The sequence below is a fragment of the Echiichthys vipera genome (assembly GCF_963691815.1).
Source record: "Echiichthys vipera genome assembly, chromosome: 20".
Taxonomy (NCBI): Eukaryota; Metazoa; Chordata; class Actinopteri; order Perciformes; family Trachinidae; genus Echiichthys; species Echiichthys vipera.
Genome location: NC_139845.1, coordinates 24312648 through 24332197, shown reverse-complemented (window position 1 = coordinate 24332197; position 19550 = coordinate 24312648). Strand labels below are relative to the sequence as shown.

The window sequence follows — 19550 nt, the reverse complement described above, 5'->3', positions numbered from 1 at the left end:
AATCAAGCATAAGGCCGTGCATTTACAAAACAGTGCAGCACGGGTCAGAATGATGTCAAAGTCGCATTAAAAGCAACCTGGCTGTTGAGATTGCGGTCACATATCCGATTCAGTAGCACATTTAAAAGTGGCCTAATTCTGTTCAGAAAATGTCAGATTCAATGTGACGTGTGCCGTTCACTGTCAAAAGTAAATCAGATATTCCATTCAAGTTAGTTCACCTTTGCAAAAAGCAGCAGAGAGATTTCATCGTTGACCTCGTAATATGTCTGCACCAGAGGAATGAGCTCTGCTGTGCAGATGCTGCAGAATACGACATGACTCATCCGGCACAGAAGATAAACAAACAGAGAAAGTGTTGCAGAGTGGAGGAGTGAAAGTGAGAAAGAGTAGGATGGAGGAATGTAGGACGAAAGTTGATCTCAGTCCACAGAGTCAGTTCAGAGTAACTAATCCTGGGAGGGGAAATCTCCATTTCCCCTTGTCTCTGAACTGCAAAGTTTAAACAGAACACTTTATTAGAGTTGTCTCAGTCTGCAGCCACACACTGCTTCTCACATAAAAAATGCACTAAAAAATGAAGGAATGAGTTGAGGATGAAATTCTCAGTCTCTCATATATCTTGAGTTCATCATAAGTTTGTGTCGTGTGTTCCTCTGCAGCAGATTCCCCTGCTGTCCAACAGAGTGGTCTGATTGAAATGAATGAGGAAGTTACTGATGGTCACACAGCCTGTTCCAATGTTACATTAATTACATTTTTTTTCTTTTGCATATATTAAGTCCATTAACCTTGTGTGAATTTAAGCTGCACAAATACAGGTAAACTTCATCACTTCCTGCCTCTTGAAGTTCACAGAAGCAGCAACCTTTACATTCAGATCAGCTACAAAAGTTTTACATGCTTTGATCTTTAAAAAACACATTCTGTTTCTCATATTGTGCATTGCTGCAGCACCCATGCAGCACCTCTGTGTGGCAGGCTCTGTCTGAGCTTCTGCCCCAGTGTGCTCTGATTGGGAGGCTTGTCCACCCTGCTGTGATTGGTCAACTGTTTATGCTGCGTGCCAGGAAATGTTACGTCCCTTACCATATAGGGGATCAATTACCTAAGCAGCTGGAAACACTGTCTATATGGAAGCTAGCCACGTTAGTTGCGCAACATGCTAACGTTAGCTTTAACAGGTTAACTTCCGAAATAAACACCAAAACAGCATAAAAGTGTCTGAACTTACAGTTTGGTTCTGTGTGTAGCAGCATGACCATTAGGGAAGTGAGGATTCTTCTATAGAGACAAATTCTGGAAATTCTAATAAATCTCTGATAGCGACCGACAACCTAGAGTTCAGAGCTGAGCACAGCCAACCCAGACGGTCGACAGGGCTCCCGTCTGAATGTAAGGACTTCATTATTTGACGCTTTGGTTTTATTTAACATGACTACAAAATATTATAACTACATTTATAGGTCAGAAAAGACTGAAGCGCATGATACAGTAGGTACTCTTTAATGTAGGATATAAAGGGGCATTCAGAGATTTCTTAGGGGATTTTTGCCCTTTGTCTAGTTCAATTTCTGACAGTGATCTGATGTGTGTGTATGTACAAACATGTACGACAATGCTACGAAAAAGTCTGTTTGCAAGCGTCCTTACCATGTGAGTACAGGAGGATCTGCATCTCCAGCAGGGTGCAGGTGAACACCTGGACCAGGTTCTCCACTCCCAGCAGACTGAAGGCCTCTGCAAGGGGGAAGTCTGCCAGCTGCAGCTCCCCTACCCCAGGCCTCTGACACACGATGGGCTCGTACACACCGTGGAACTTGAGAGAGCGTCCTGGAGCGGGCAGCGGCACCTCGTACAGGATGTTGTGAACGTAGCTCTCCAGTGGCAGAGGGGGGTCGGTGGCTGCAGTCACAGCCCGGTGCAGTTGCGACAGGAAGCGGCGGCAGGCATGCATGAAGGGCATGGGTGTGATCAGGCACAAGGCCTTGGACACATAGAGGGTGTCCCGCGATGAGTCGTAGCCACCCGCCTTGCGAGACGAGGAGGATGAGGAAGTCGGGGAGTCGGCCTCGTCTAGACTACTGGCCAGTGAGTCCATGCTGGAGGAGGAGGAAGAAGAGGAAGAAGAAGGGGTGTTGGCCGTGACGCTCTCTGCATTGTGCATCTGGTAGAGGGTCTGCATGGCAGAGCAGATCTGTGGGCTGGTCACCTCCTCGTAGAAGGTGTGGACGAAGCCGTAGGTCCGAGAACCATCCTCCTTTGTGATGATGAAGGAGTGGAACTGTGGCTCACGCTGGTCTGTCTGCGTCCTGAACGACAGGCCTTTAGGCATACACAGCTGCAGGGAGACAGGAGAGAACAGGAGTCAATCACCACTTCAACACGGTTTCAAATGTAGTTAAAACCACTATTTTTCTTTACTGAAATCATTCAGTGACATGTTTTTGTTTATGGTAAAAACTGTTGTGTGTAATAACTGAATTGAATAACTCCTATTCAGTGTCACCAGGTCAGATCTGTGAGGTAGTTAGACTTATTGATTGATTATAGTAGACAAAGCTTTTTTAAAGAAAAAGACACCCAGTCTGCCAGGACAGAGTGCTTACATAACAAGGAAAAGGATAACGCCATGACACCTTGAAAACATTCAGCAAAACAATAATGCAATATAATATTCCCATCATCTCTGGTGTCTATACTTTCGTTACCGCATTTTATTCATGATACATACATAAATAAATGAACTAAAAACTGTCCAACATAATATCCTACTGTGAATATTTTCTGAGCCAATTATTCATTCTCACCTAACCCATAACAACCTGTACGAACAATTCCAATCTGGTTTCCGCCCACTCCATAGCACTGAATCTGCACTAATCAAAATCACAAACGACCTCCTTCTGGCAGCCGACTCTGGTTTACTCACTATCCTCATCCTCCTCGATCTGAGTGCGGCCTTCGACACCATCTCTCACACTATCCTCCTCAACAGATTAATCTCCACTGGCATTTCTCACACACCCCTTGACTGGTTTAAATCCTACCTCTCAGGCCGCACTCAGTTCATCCAACTCCAATCCTTCAGTTCCCACCCATCCCCCGTCACCACTGGTGTGCCCCAGGGCTCAGTCCTGGGGCCCCTTCTCTTTATCATCTACCTCCTTCCACTTGGCAATATCTTCCGTAAGTACAACATTAATTTCCATTGCTTTGCGGATGACACCCAGCTCTACCTCTCCAGCAAACCAAACTCCACTCTCGCACCTTCCTCCCTTACTGACTGCTTCACCGAGCTCAAATCTTGGTTCACCTCCAACTTCCTCAAACTCAACAGTGAAAAAACAGAATTCCTTTTAATTGGCACCAAATCAACCCTCTCAAAAACTGACAGTTTCTCCCTCACCATTGACCATTCCTCTGTCTCCCCCTCCCCTCAGGTTAAGAGTCTGGGTGTCATTCTCGACAGCACGTTATCATTCCAATCCCATATCAACAACATCACCCGGTCTGCCTACTTCCACCTACGCAATATTAATCGCCTCCGCCCCTCCCTTTCCCCTCACTCCACTGCAATTCTTGTACACAGCCTTGTCACCTCCCGTATCGACTACTGTAACTCCCTTCTCTTCGGTCTACCTTACAAACATCTCCATAAACTCCAACTGGTTCAGAACTCTGCAGCTCGGATCATCACCAGAACCCCCTCCATCCACCACATCACTCTTGTTCTGCAGCAACTCCACTGGCTCCCGGTCAAACTCCGCATCGAATTCAAAATACTCCTGTTTACCTTCAAGGCCATCCACAACCTCTCCCCTCCTTATCTGTCTGAACTCCTCAACATCGCCACCCCTTCCCGTTCCCTCAGATCTGCCTCCTCTGTCCACCTTTCTGTCCCCCCCGCCCGCCTTGTCACCATGGGGAGCAGGGCTTTCAGCCGTTCTGCCCCCCCAACTCTGGAACGCACTTCCACCGGATCTCAGGAACTTGGACTCTTTCACACACTTCAAATCAAAACTAAAAACTCACCTATTCCGGACTGCCTACCCCACTTAACCATCCATATTGTCTTTTCTTATGTGTTTTGTATTTCCTTCTTAGTGTTTTTATCTATTTTATTTATTTTTATCTATTTTGCAATTGTACGGTGTCCTCGAGTGCCCAGAGAGGCGCCCTCAAATTAAATGTATTATTATTATTATTATTAAGTGCAAGCATGAAATCTCCTAAACTACTTAAGATTTAAAGAGTACCTGGCAAACTATTCCACATATTTATTGACATGTACAGAAAAGTTTCCTTCCCAAGGTGACTCTTACTGGCACTGGCCCTGGTGGAAAGGCTGTGAATATCCCTCATCTGTGTGAAATATTAGGTGTAATATACGGCTGGAGCAGAGGTCACTGTTATTTTTCTGTCCACAATTCTGTCTCAGAAGCGTGCTTTTTCATTGACCCTGTCTCACTCCTGACCAAAACCCTACTAGAGCTACTTCCTGGTTGATCCAATAAGGAAGAGCTAAAAACTGCCGTTCTTTCAGTGGCCAGTAGGAATAGTTTGCACAATAGAGCAGTTTCTCATTGACTCCCATGTTAAACAGCATAATTAAACCTATACAAGGCCCAGTACAAAAAAACATTTTAGTCTGTTTGTTTAGGTCATATCTCCATGACAACACTGAGGGGGGTGAATTTGTTTTTTACCAGTAGTTTTTATTTTATTGGAGGTTAAAGTTTATGAATAATTAGGGGCGTGGTCTCTTGAGTGACAGCTAGCCTCTGACCCTCACTTTCCCTCGGAGGTATATGTCAGCCAGATAGACGTATCTCCCTCCCTCAAACGTCACATACATGCCCTTTTTTGGTCAAAGGAAATGAGGAGGAGTCAAAGTCTGACAAGATGGAGACTCCCGTAGGTAGGGAGGATTGGATCAAGTTGAGAGAACGGACCCAGACGGAGAGGCTACGTCCATTTTTTATACAGTCTATGCTCCTGCATGCATGACTGTCCATCACACAGTCTTTTCCCAGACTTTACTACCTAACTGAAAATGTTAAGATATTTAGTGTTCAACAACAGAGACAAATCCACACATTTAGGTAAATATCTTCAGTTGCTTTGATTGTTTGATTTCTTTATTATTGTATCATGTACATAAAGTGCCTAACCCCCATGGGTTTACAAGATACAAACATTCCCCATGCAGTGTTCAGGTATTACATTTCGTTCCATTTTACAGCAGGACAAGTGTTTATATATCATCCAGATGTGGTCCTTCCACTGACACAAAGATGTTTGAGAATCACCAAAGTTTCCCTTTAAATAATGCTACAGCTTATGTTGATAGTGTTCTTGTGATGCATTCAGAGAAAAACTCTCTCATAAACTGTTGATATAAACGTGCAGTCAGCAGCAGCCTGCAATAAATCTGACTTATTAGCCTCATTATGTTTATGTGCAGAACCGAACCTGACTGCAGACAAGAGCTGCTTTGTGCAAACACACATTCAAATGTGTGAGTACTCCTGCATACATATGGATGAGTCTGCATACACAAACAAACCCATACCTTAATAAAGGTTTTTTACACACACACACACACACACACACACACACACACACACACACACACACACACACACACACACACACACACACACACACACACACACACACACACACACACACACACACACACACACACACACACACACACACACACACACACACACACACACACACACACACACACACACACACACACACACACACACACACACACACACACACACACACACACACACACACACACACACACACACGAAAGGTAATGAAATCCAGACAGAGCAGTGAGAAACGTACACTATACTTATAAACTTGTTGAGTTTTGTGTCAAATAAGTATCTCTTTGTTGCCTGCAGAATGACTCTGCTACCCGTGAGATGGAATGACGTGACAGTCTATGTGTGAGGGAGGAACAAATATATCTGACCTCCAGGAGTCACAGTACAATGACCCATTCAGCTGTTTTCCTGTTTCTGTTGCTCATGTGAAAATGAAGTGAGGACAGCAAGAGCAGTGGAGGTGCATATGGTTTATTGTTTACAGTGCAGGAAGACTGCTGAGGCCTTTATCAAGGATTTATCTGTCAGCCAACTAAACAGGGCAAAAAAGAAAGAAGGTCATCCCGTGGAGTCATCCTGTTTGTGGTGACTGAGACCATCACTGTGCTGGAAACCTCACGTCCTGCAGGGGGAGATGGGAAGTAGGGATGCACAAAACCTTTTCAGTCTCGATATTGATACCTGGGCTTTGCATATGGGTCGATACTTGATACCAATTCAATACCATTGTTGAATTAATAAACTGTATGCCTCACCATGTGAAGAGACGCATCAGGCTTCACTGAAACATTACTTCCCTAACTTTGTAAAAGAACATAAGACATAAATACAAATGTACTTAATTATTTTTTTATTTATTCATTTGTTATTAAAACAAACAATTATCCACTGGCTTAAACTTCTTAAAATTAAAATCCAAAATTAAATTAAATTAAATCCAACAGCTGAACCTGATAAAGTATCTAAAAGGTTGAATATGGAGATGAGCAGAACACCGCCATCTAGTTTCTCAAGATCGTAGTCACAACAACAAAAATAAATTCCACTAGTCTTTTTGCCAGGTCTGCAGACCCGAACCAGTAATCTACAGAAGACTGGAGTCTGTTTGATACGGTTTGAACCCGTCCCCGCACCATAAAAACAAGCATTGCAGTGGCGTTTGACTGACAGTTAGCGTTAGCCGTTAGCCGTTAGCATTAGCCATTCCAGCTAAGTAAAGATGAAAGAGATGTTAGCGATAAAGGAGAAACGTAGCCATTTGGTTTGAATGGCGTTTATCTCCTTTCTCTCAGTCCATGGAGTAAATGCTCGGCCTATATTGACTCTGGTTGTTGCCCGTCTCCGATCACTCAGCTGCTGGGACAAAAAACGCCCCCTTCACTGAGGCTCTGAAGCAGCTGCAGGATTGGTAAACTCCATTCCACCCAGTACCAGCCTACAGTAGCTGCACCCAACAACAGACAATCCTGGCAACCAGCAACGGCCAACGCTATTGGCTGCTACCATGAAAAAACAACGGGACAGAAAGCCATTGTCAAACCAGTCAAAAGAAAATTTAAAATATTAATTCACACTAAATAAATTTTTATGGAAAAGCAATACTTTCATTCTGTACAAAAAATATATAATAATATATGATAATAATTTGAAAAATATAGCTTTTAATAAGGATTCTACATCTTCAACCTTTAATATCGGGTGGGTGCATCCCTAATGGGAGATATGTGTGTGTGAGGATGTTGGGTAACAGGGTCTGAAATTAACTTTTTTCACTGGCACTGTGGCAGGCAATTATCTTTTTATCTACCACTTTTAAAGTCTATGAGCTAAATTCAGAAATAATATTTAGATGAATGTTAAGATAAAAAAACCCGATGTCATTCAATTTCCAGTTTATTACACAAAAAACTTTACATGCATGGAAATTCGCAGTTAAGTGTGCTTTGCGACAACATGCAAGTTTCTCAATTAAGGAGCAGCACCTGAATGCCCACAGCTTTCAGACTAAATAAAAACATAAACCATTTTGTCACAATGATATAGCTTGTGGTAAATCTACCTTTGATGGTTAAGACATTATGTCTACTAATCCAAATCCTGTTGTAGAAAACGAATGGGATTTTCACTTGCGGAGCCTCACCATTGAGCTCTATCGGTAAATAATATAACAGTTGTGCGTGTGATTTAGGGTGTTGGAGTTTGAAAACAATCATCACAGAGGCTTTACCGACAGGCTGCAGGCACAAGATGATTACAGCCTCCATTCTCCTCATCTCACACCTCGCTGCAGGGGGTAGATCTGGGATGAGAACGTTCCAGAGAGGAGATATGGTAGAGAGAAGGGAAACTGAGGGGAAACTGAGGGGAAACTGAGGGGACGTGTTGTTCATAAGACATAGAAAGAGACAGAGAAACAATGCAATGACTCTCAGCTGTCATCCATCGACAGCTCGCAATCATCCAGGTGTTGGGTTTCAGACCCTGCGGTGCTGCATAATGGCCTGTTTCCATGCCAACGTAAGGCGAGAACCACGGCTGAATTATTCAGCAGCTCGGACGCCGGGGCAGGTGGAAAAGTAGGCGGTAACCACGAGAGAGAGAGAGAGTGAGAGAGAGACGGTAAGAGCCCAACACCACACAAACAAACACACATCAAGGTCATCAGTTTAGCTCCTTCAGCAGAGCGTGTTCAAACAATCACAATTTTCAAAAACAAATTACTTTCAATGGCTGGTTGAGATAATTAAGGGTATGTCAAAAATGGTTGACCAAGTTTTTTAATGAGGTCCTTATCCTGTCAAGCCATCTTGTTTGATACTTGTGTGCTCTCTGAACAACAAATATCTCATCATGGTTTTCCTCAGAACGTTTTTTTGTTTTTTTTGCTCTTTTGTAAACTGTATTGAAACACATTCACCTCTCTACTTCCAGTCCGTCCCCTAGATGTTCTTATCACTCATCTTTTTTCAGGATTGGGTCGTGGGGGGGCAGCAGCTCTAGCAGGGGACACCAAACTTCCCTTTCCCGGGCCACATTAACCAGCTCTAACTGGGGGATCCTACGGCGTTCCCAGGCCAGTGTGAAGATATAATCTCTCCACCTGGTCCTGGGTCTTCCCCGAGGCCTCCTTCCAGCTGGACGTGCCTGGAACACCTCCCTAGGGAGGCGCCCAGGGTTCATCCTTACCAGATGCCCGAACCACCTCAACTGGCTCCTTTCAACGCAAAGGAGCCAGTTGAGGTGTCTCTACTCCAAGTTCCTCACGGATGGCTAAACTTCTCACCCTATTACTAAGGGAGACTCCAGCCACCCTCCTGAGAAAAACCCTTCCAGCCGCTTGTACCCACGACCTCGTTCTTTCGGTCATGACCCAGCTTTCCTGACCATAGGTGAGGGTAGGAACGAAGATTGACCAGTAGATCGAGAGCTTTGCCTTCCAGCTCAGCTCTCTTTTCTTCACAACGGTGCGGTAGAGCACCTGCCGACATAAGCCGAGAACCACGGCTTCGCCTCGATATCCTGTCCATGAAAATCACAAAGAGAGTTGGTGTAGACCGGATGGGCATACTCTCAGGCCCCCTCCAGGATCCTTGCGAGAGTGAAGAGCTGGTCCGTTGTTCCACGTCCAGTACGGAATCCGCATTGTTCCTCTTCAATCTGAGGTTCGACCAAGTACACCTTTGAGCATCCTTATGCTCGAACATGGTGTTTGTTATAGACAATCCATGACTAGCACAGAAATCTAAAAACAGACGACCGCTCGGATTTAGATCAGGGAGGCTGTTGCCCTAGTGGGTGTTGAAGTCTACCAGCAGAACTATGGAGTCCCCTACTGGAGCCCCACACAGGACTCCATTCAGGGTCTCCAAGAAGGCCGAATACTCCGAACTGCTGTTGCTGAACTACTGCCACCAGATCTAACTGGTAGCGCTCCACCTCCCGCACAAGCTTCGGCTCCTTCTCCCACATAGAGGTGACATTCGACGTCCACATAGAGGTGACATTCCACGTCCACAGAGCCAGCCTTCACTTCCGCCTATGCAGCAGCACATCCAACCCCAGCAGTTCCTCCTGTGGGTGGTGGGCCCACAGGACGGAGATGGGGTGGGTGCCACGTCACTTTTTCGGGCTGTGCCCGGCCGGGCTCCATGGCAAACCCGGCCACCAGGAGCTGCCCGGCGAGTGACGAGCTCCACAGGCAGACCAACTTCTGTCAGCAGCGTCACTAACATGGTGAACTATTTTAATACAGGGAGGGAATGCATCCACAGACACGCAGATTGGAATACTCGGCGAAGAGGCAACAAGTGCTTTCATTAGTAGGTCATATGCAGGGCTTTAACTTGACACGCACCAGCTCGCAAAATAAAAAAAATAACTCTAGCAGGGAACATTGTAAAGTTACTAGCCAATTTGGCTGGTGATGAATGAAGAAAATAACACTGCGTCTGTCTGAGTCAGCAGAATGCAGAAATGATACAACGTCAGATTGGTCTGTTTTCCACCAAAACATTTGGGCTGCTTTATGTGTGTTTGTCTTGGAAACGTGCTTTATCTAGCAACACTGCTTGCTAATCTTCCATTTCCCATAAACACTATTTTGTGATATGTCATACAACCATTGGCTACGTATTGTTTATAAGTGAGGGTCGATGCTCGAAGCACGTCCACTGGCTCTTTTGAACGCAAAGAAGCATCGGCTCTACTCCGAGTTCCTCACAGATGGCTGAACTTCTCACCCTATCTCTAAGGGAGACTCCAGCCACCCTCCTGAGAAAACCCATTTATAACATGATCCATTTAAGTTATATCTTCCGTCAACACAAATAAAGACAATTTAAAGAAACATGGCTGCTTAAATATGTTCAGTGGCACACATAATCTGGTTTATTTTCCCAGGAAAAAATTTGGCTCGTGGAAAATCTGATTAGCTGGTAACTTTTAAAATCTACTAGCAATGTTGGCTGGTGATCAAAAAAGTTAATTCAAAGTGTAATTCCGGCATAAAATCATCCCATAGTCTTTTTTGACACTTACATACATCAAATAAGCTGTAGAGACTATTATCAACTATTAACAAAGAAATCCAGGAGGGTCCCTAACAGTCGCTAACAGAAGGACGTGCCTAACACTGATTAATTTAGGGCAGTAGGGTGAAGGCATTAAAACGGCTTTTTTAACCACTAATACTACTCAAAATAACATAACATAACACCAAACCAACAAATCATCAATGGGCTCCTTCCTTTGGGATTGACGTTGGTAATCCACTTGAATGGACTTTACTATGAGAGGAGCTGGTACAGGGGCCAGTAGGTAAGTCTTTAAAACACTCTTTTAATAAACTCTGGGTTCACTAACTACGTTGTTGGTGATTTGTTTTCTGTGTAGGGACTCTTCTCATGCTGCTGCAGAGGTTTGCTGTTATTTTGAGCAGGATTAGTGGTTAAAAAAGACTTTGAATCCCTTCACCGTACTGCCCCGAGATAATCAGTGTTAGCCACATCCGGCTATTAGCGACTTTTCGGGATTTCTCCCTTAATAGTTTATACACAAAAAACTGTCTCGATGGTTTATTTGATGTGTGCAAGTGCTGAAAAAGACCACGGGATGATTTTATGCAAGCCCTGGTCATATGATCAATCACCATTGTTTTAACTCACTCTTTGATAGATAGTAACTTAAAAGACAATTAAATGGTCCCTCTCCTCCTGTCCTATAGATATTGTTGGACTCACTGCAGTTACTCATCTACTTATGTTTCCTCATATAATGTTACAATCCACCTACCATGTTGACAGCATCCTGGTCGAAGGGGTTCCACTCCACATTCTCAGGGTAGCGTGCCAGAACTTTGGACTTGAATGTCCTCTTCAGGGGGCTCTGCTCAAAGTTTTCACCTGGACAGACGAGAGGACATGGAGACAAAGACAGTGATGCAGCGGTAACACCAAAGGTCGGCAACATCACTACCAGCTGGTTTAACAATATGAACCATCTTTATTATAGTCACACGAAGCTTAAACGTTGTGTATGTTAAGATTAAGATAGTACTTCTTGCTGCTGCTCATGAGGGAATTTTTTGGTCTCCGTTATTCATGAATAAGTCAGAGTGTGCTCTTGACCCTCTCTATATGTAAAGTGTCTGATGTTATGATTTGGCACTTTAAATAAAATCGAATTGAATTGAATATATTTTTTATGTTCTATGGTTAAATGTTTCTAGTGAAAATGATCAGGGGAATGTTTGAGTGTCAAACAGAAATTCAATGTTGGAACATGAAAGCCTAAAGCTGGGTAGAATCTGGATCTACCAGAAACCATAACTAATTTAATGAGCCATTCGCAGTTTCACTGTACCGGCCGTGTGTACTTAGACTTGCATGGCTTAAGCAGCAGTGGGAGGATGAGCTAATGCACAGTATGTGTCACTGACAGCCACTCTGACTGAATGAGATTAATAAGTCATAGTGTGTGGTCTATACCTACTCTGTAAAGTGTCCTGAGATAACTTTAGTTATGATTTGACACTATAAATTAAATTAAATTGAATTGACTCCTCTCTTTCAGCACCTGGACTGCTCTATGTTTCCCCATCCCCCATATCAAGACACACACGCACGCACAGCTCTAATAAAATAATAATAACAATAACAATATTAATAGATGTGTTTCAGTCCAAAAAAAACAGATAACTTCAAGTAATGATCATCTTCATTATAGTTTAACTCTGAGGGTGCACTCACACTTAGCCCAGATGATCCGTGCCGTGCTATAGGGTGATTGTGCCCCCTTCCTCCACGGCCCAGGCCCATTTGCACTCACATTAGTTGAAAAAATCCGAGCCTCGGCTCGAATGCTCATTGCTTATACGTCATCAACCCTCAGAGTTTTTGATTTGTCCAACTGCTTTTGAATATTTTCATTTTACCAAATCTGTAACAAACACTCCTCCTTGTTTCTAAACACTGCTGCTTGTTTCTCTTGTTGTAGTGAGTGAATAATGTTTTGTTATTTTCAGAATGTCTGGATACGGAACTACAGCCAGACCAATATATCGGTTAGCCAAATACGCAGATATCAGCCCATTACAGACATATCAGTATCCTTGTATATTGTTTATGTGTTCATCAAACTGATGCTATTGCAGCATCTAAGCTAACCTCTTTAGGAGCCGCCGTTGTTGTTTTGAACGAGCAGTTACCTCTAATGTCATCGTCACCCCCTAAAACGTTAAATTTCTGAAGCCTGTTTTAACCACAGACCTTATTGAAGGCATTTATCCAAAAACACATTCACAAAACCCATCGACTTTGAGGTGACAGAACCAGAAGAGCAACAACGCTAACTCATTCCCAGATTATAGGAATCATTCCTGCAGCACTCTACAGTATATTATCCATTGTACATTCTATATCATTTAGTGTTAAATATTCATCAGGACTTCTGATGAAGAATATGTGCTATTCATCTATGCCTGGATGGAAACTGCTTTATTTTCCCTGGTGTGTTTGCTTTAACAGGAAACACGAAAACATACATTTCCTCAACAGATTTCATAGAGACTATTTTTTTGAGTAAAATAGTTCCAACCAATTTTTATATAGTTTGGGTAAACTAATCATTTAAAGCTTATCACAGATATTATGATTAATTGGTTTTCCTGCTGGGAATCCTTCTTTTACTCATCCGCTTTTACAATCAACTCCAGACTAGTGATCCAAAAGGTGAAAGCCATTCAGAATCAATTGAATTGAATAACTGTATTCATCCTCAGTGGGACCATTAAAAAGATCACTAAGATTCTTGCTCAGGGCCACTTAAACAGGATAAATAGTCATGCTCCAACAAAGTGCTGATGATGCTCCGATACTGGGGTCAAATCTGCAGCTCTGCAATGACTCTGTGTGGGCTAATAAATCTCACCACAAATCCACACACCATTTCATTTCCTTTCAGTGACCAGATCTCCGAGAGCCCTACTTCAAGGTGGAGACAAACAAACATAGATTTCAGATAAGTGAATAGGCTCTGTAACTGGGAGTGCCAGTGTATTTATTGACTTGAGATAGTTTGGGCTGTTATTTGATTAGAGCAAGGTCAGTAGGTTACTGAAGACGAGTGCAGCATTAAGGAGGAAGTGCAGACTGATCGCACAAAACGTTTAATCCACATCAATAACAAATGACTCACTACAATTACAGAAATTTTTCAAATATTAGTAGGGGTCCAAAATGTCCAAAAATAAGGAAAATGCTTGCTATCATTTCTCGGTGACGGTGACAAGCTACAACCAGGCCATGGTGATAATTCGATATGATCATTCATTGCCCCTTACAGTGAAATCATATTGTGATCATATTGTGATATTGTGATACACCAGTGATTCCCCTACTATTATATAAGGTGAGCCCCGCCCCCCTTGAAAGTGAAGTTAATTGTATTTTCTGAATAGCATCAGATCCCAACAGGAGTTATTTAAGGATCCTATAGAACTTTTACTGAACATATCAACTCAGTGGACAGAAACATCAAGTTCACCAGAGAGGAAGTTAAGGACAACAGCTTGCCCTTCTTGGACTGTGACGTCCATATGGAGAATGACAGGAGCCTCCACATAGGGGTATACAGAAAACCCACTCACACGGATCAATATCTACTTTTCGACTCTCACCACCCTTTGGAACACAAGCTTGGCGTTATCAGAACACTGCAACATAGAGCTGATAACGTACCCACTAGCTCACAGGCTCAAGGGGAAGAACGCAAGCACCTGAGAGGCGCCCTCACAACTTGTGGCTACCCCAGCTGGACCTTTGTTAAAACGGCAGCTGCCTCCAGAAAGAAAACCAAAGTGGTTGAGAAAGAAAAAGATAACAGGAGAAACAACATAGTCATCCCATATGTGGCTGGGGTATCGGAGAAACTCAGGAGGATTTTCAACAAACACTGCATCCCTGTGTATTTCAAACCCGGTAACACACTCAGACAGAGACTAGTACATCCGAAGGACAGAACACCACACCACCACAAAAGCAACCTGGTTTATGCTGTCCAATGCAACGAGGAATGCAAAGATCTTTACATTGGAGAAACAAAACAACCACTGCATAAACGCATGGCCCAACACAGGAGAGCTAACTCCTCAGGCCTGGACTCGGCTGTCCACTTACACCTCAAGGAGAAAGCCCACTCCTTTGATGACAGCAATGTCCAAATCTTGGACAGAGAGGACAGTTGGTTTGAAAGAGGAGTAAAAGAAGCCATCTATGTAAAAGTGGAGAAACCATCGCTAAACAGAGGAGGGGGTCTGAGACACCACTTATCTCCAATTTACAATGCCGCCCTTTCATCCCTTCCCAGGAGATTCAACAATCTAACCTCAAAGGACAACTGTTCACACATGGCCCGGGTGACCCCAACGACTGTCGTTCAGACTCAATAGAGCACTAACGAAGTCGAAACCAACTGCCCACCAACGACTGTCACTCTAACGACGGGCGTGGGCACTTGGAGCACAAAGGGTGTCAGTGACATCATCGGCCTTGTGAGAGGTTAAATACCTGGATCTCCACACCAGTTAGTTGGACCAGTCCCAGCCTGGTCAGATGCTAACATGAACTGATGAAGCCTCTTGGATGAGAGGTGAAACGTCTTCCTAGACAAACAACCAGTCCAGTTGTTTTTGACTGAAATTGCTTTGAGGATAACGATGACCTGGACGAATGAGAACATTCACAGGCTGATCCTATAGAACAGCTCTGTCCTTTGTCCTTTTAGTAAACAAACTAAACAGCCTTCTGTTATTATTGTTAAAATTTCAGAAAACTCGGACAGCGTTGGAGATTGACTTGTTCAAAGATCGTTTGTTAAATTGTTTGGGAAGAGGCTCCACTCCTAACGGGGGGGGGGGGGGGGGGGGGCGAAACTGAAACTAATCAAAGATCCTTTATTATTTTTTATTATGATTCACTCTTACAAAAAACAACTAAAACAGACTTAAAACAAACTGAACTTCTTTCTTTATTTGGTTGTGCTTGAAACTGAAAAGTGATTTTTGATTTAACTTTTTTCTGTTTCTGTTCGAGAACATTATTTGGACCTTTTGGACAATTATTTAAAAGACATTTTCTGATGCAGAATGTAGCTCATTGTGCAATACAATGATTTAAAGTGAGTTTGCACTGATCAGCTTGTATAATTGTGATCATGGTGATTTTGTGTTGAAGTGTGTTTATGAATGTGTTAACGCTGATTCATTTATCCAATATGGGGATTGACCTTAAATACGAAACTCATCAAATAAAGTGTCTGATTAAACATCGGCTGGCACGCTCAGAAAAGAACATTCAGGCAATTCAGTACAGTGTGTTGGAAACACATGAAAACCATGATTCCTTTAAGTTTTTTTGTCTTTTATTGTCAAATAGGCTATTTATCATGGTTTATTGGGAGAAAATAAGCATCTATATGTAAAATTAGACATTCAGCACCCCCAGAGCCAGAATGGAATAATCCTTTGTTTCATAACCACATTTTGTGAGATTTGCAGTCGACTCAGGCTTCTCAGAGCGAATCATCAAATAGTCGACTATTCGGGGTCACCTTTACAAAAAATGTGTTAGCTTAATTGATGACTCTAAGGGCGCACTCACACTGTCGTTCTGTACCGGGCCAAAACCGTTTTTTTCAGCTAAAGCCTAGTACGTTTAAGCAGTGTGAGTGCACCCGTTCCGCGCATAACAGCCGACAGCGGGCCGTCCACAGCCCGCTTGAAAGAGGTGGGCTTTAGCATAGCCGTTTGCACATGTACGAGCACGAGCGTGCGCACGTGCACGAGCACGAGCCACACACACACGATCAATGCGTGTGACGTGTTACGGCGTGATGACGTATGGACAGCAAGAAGTATTGGCCGAGGCCCAGGCAGTATGAGTACAAACGGGGCTGGGGCGCGGGGGGAGAGGGAGGGGGGACAAGTACCCTAAAGCCCGGGTCGCGGTGCGGAAGGACAGTGTGAGTGCGCCCTAAATCACCCGTAGGTGTGAATGGTTGTCTGTCTCTGTCTGTGCCCTGTGATAGACTGGCGTCCTGTCCAGGGTGGACCCCGCCTCACGCCCAATGCCAGCTGGGATCGGCTCCAGCCCCCCGCAGCCCCGACAGGGACAAGCGGTTGAAGATGAATGAATGTATCAGTAAAATGAGAAAATACTCAGTATTTTTAATTTGACAAATATTTAATTCACAAAAATAGGCTTTATCATGTGATCATGTCATATGGACAATTTTTTCATGGAATTACCAGCAATGCTATATCATGATCCAAGATATGAAGTTATCTATATCGGGATAGAATATTTTGTCTTCATCGTCCAGTGCTGGAACCCGCATTTTTACTTGCTATATTAGCAATCAGCCTTCATGTGTTCATCCCATATGACACTATTTGTATTTCATTACCGGCTTGATTTCAAAACTTGCAGAGAGGGTTATATTAAAGGTTGAATATGGAGAATGAGCAGAACACCGCCATCTAGTGTCTCAAGATCGTAGTCGCAAACAACAAAAAATAATTCCAGCATTCGGGTTGCCAGGTTTGTTGCATAGTGTTAAAGCGATCAGCCTCCTCCATGTCAGTGATGATTCATACAGGGTAACAGCTAATGTGGACTAATCGATTAATTTAACAACAGTGTTTAACGTTAGCCGGTCTTCAACTGAAGTCTTTCTTTGAGTGGTGTTTAATCCATTAGCTAGCTCTCTCCTCAAAATGATTCTTGTTTCTGTAGCAACAGCAGACAACCCTGGCAACCAGCAACGCCCAACGCTATTGGCTGGTACAAAATTTTAAAATATTAATTTAGACTAAATCTATTTTTTTTTAATGGAAAAGCAATACTTTCATTCCATACCCCTAAAAACTCCCTGTGGGTGTATTTTATTTTAAAAAAAATTATTTTTTAAATATAGCTTTTCATAAAGATTCTACAAATTTTACCTTTAAGTTTAGAAAAGAACATCCTGGTATTTGCTATGTTTTTGCTGGAGTTATTAAAAATAAGGACAAAGAGGCATGAAACCAAGCCTGGAGAGGGACATGCAAACATGAGTAGACATATCCAAACAGACCAACGTGGATACTGTCCACTGAGATGCTGTGAGGGTGATTGTGGGGCACAAAGCAAAAATAATCAGGATTCCTCCACATTTTCCATCTCAAAATTCCAGACTTTTCCAGAATTCTCTGAGGATTTTTCAGTCAATATTAAACACCAGAATACCAACTGCTAGATGCTTATTATGTAAATAAATGGTTTTGAATCCAACTTTTGTTTTGAACAAAAAAGGTAAACCACCCTCCAGAGTGGAAATCTTAATAACGCTCCATCTTTGGGTAAAAACACTAAAGTATGCTCGGATCTGCTCACTCTGGCTCACAAGGCCAAAAAAGTCAATAAATGGCGAACTGTAACCATGGTAACCCGACATCATTCTAGAGCCAGCTTGATTAGTTCCCTATCATCTACAGGTCGACTGTGTTGCGTTAGTAAACTTATTTTGATTTGTATACATTAACATATTTGATTTTAGAAAGTGAGATAAAAGTCTGGAATCAATACAAACATTTTTCCAAAATCTTTTCCCTTTTCCCATTATTATCCAGACCCAGAAGTTACTCAAATTAAATTCCATACTTTTTCATACTGCATAGGAACCGTAAATAATGGGGCGGAAGGGCAATATGAAGAGGCAGATGCTCAGTGCTCGTGCATGTGCAGTCCTGCTGTGCTCAAGCCCACCTCTCTTAACTGTACCGCAGCCAGCAAGCGTACTATGCCTAGGCATGAAAAAGGAGAAGAGAAGAGGCTTGCTTTGTTAAAGCCCTCCATCCTCTACATTTATAAACTCCGCAGACTCCAGTCTGCAAACAGGGACAAACATAAAAGTCACATAATAACCTGAAGGCAGGGGGACAGGATGATGATTAGGGTTAGGATGAGAGGAGCAAAGATAAAAATAATCATCTACGACCAGGGAGGAAGAGAGGGACTGATTTGGATAACAAGCTCAGCGATAGTTGACCCAAATACTGTACAGCAAAGAAAGGAAATGAGAGAGAGACAGGCTAAGAGGATGTTATCCACGTGGAGGTGGGGAAGGCCAGTGGATAGACGGCTTGAGAGAGAATAGAAGCAACATCAGCCTAACAAAAACCTAGACTGGAGTGATGTCTCTACGGGAAAATAAATGGGGATTTAATTAAATGTCTCTCACAATCAAAGTCTGGACAGCAGGTACAATTCAACTAGTTCTGAAAAGTTATATACTGTAAAGAAAGATAATGTGTCAAAGGTGTAAATGTTTGTACCAGTTGGTTACATCATCATCATACCATTATATCATCCTCCGTGTCACAAGCTGCTTGCTGTTTTAAGGCCCCTACACATGATACGCGGCAAATACAGTTTGCACCGGCCGTTCCATTTATTTCCTATGGAGGAGGCGGTAGCGCCCAAGGTAGCGGCACAAAAAGCTCATCATGTGAAGGCCCCTTCAGGCCGCAGATCAGTTTAGGATTGGGTTTGGATAGCTGGTTCCATTTTGGATCCAAGTATTTGCTAGGCTCCAAGGTCACAAGCCTCCTCCTCCTTTTACTTCTTCCTTCTGTTAAGGTTAAATTTGATGCTCCAAAAGGACCACTTTCACTGAACGTATAACTAATGAGACGGGAAACATTCAACACGGGGGGGCAGACTACGACACAACACCTGTCAAAACTGGACATGACGACGGCTACATCAGCAACCAGTACTGGTTTATTTAATTCAATATAAACCTGGAAGAAATGGACGTGAACTAGTTCATTTTTTGGGATGGTGAACTTTAAAATTCAAAATAATGGACTATGAACGTGAACTA

The 19550-nt window shown here is 43.1% G+C and overlaps 1 protein-coding gene across 2 annotated transcripts in view; it reads right to left on the bottom strand.

Moving 5' to 3' along the window:
- LOC310962806 (DENN domain-containing protein 5B-like) overlaps positions 1–19550 on the bottom strand; it is a 107395-nt gene that overhangs the window by 44895 nt on the left and 42950 nt on the right. For both annotated transcript variants that reach the window (XM_083935382.1, XM_083935383.1), the window contains 2 exons: positions 11421–11530; positions 1654–2341 (listed from right to left, as the gene is read on the bottom strand). In XM_083935382.1, coding sequence (XP_083791508.1) covers positions 1654–2341; positions 11421–11530 — 798 coding nt within the window. The remainder of the gene's footprint in view (positions 1–1653; positions 2342–11420; positions 11531–19550) is intronic.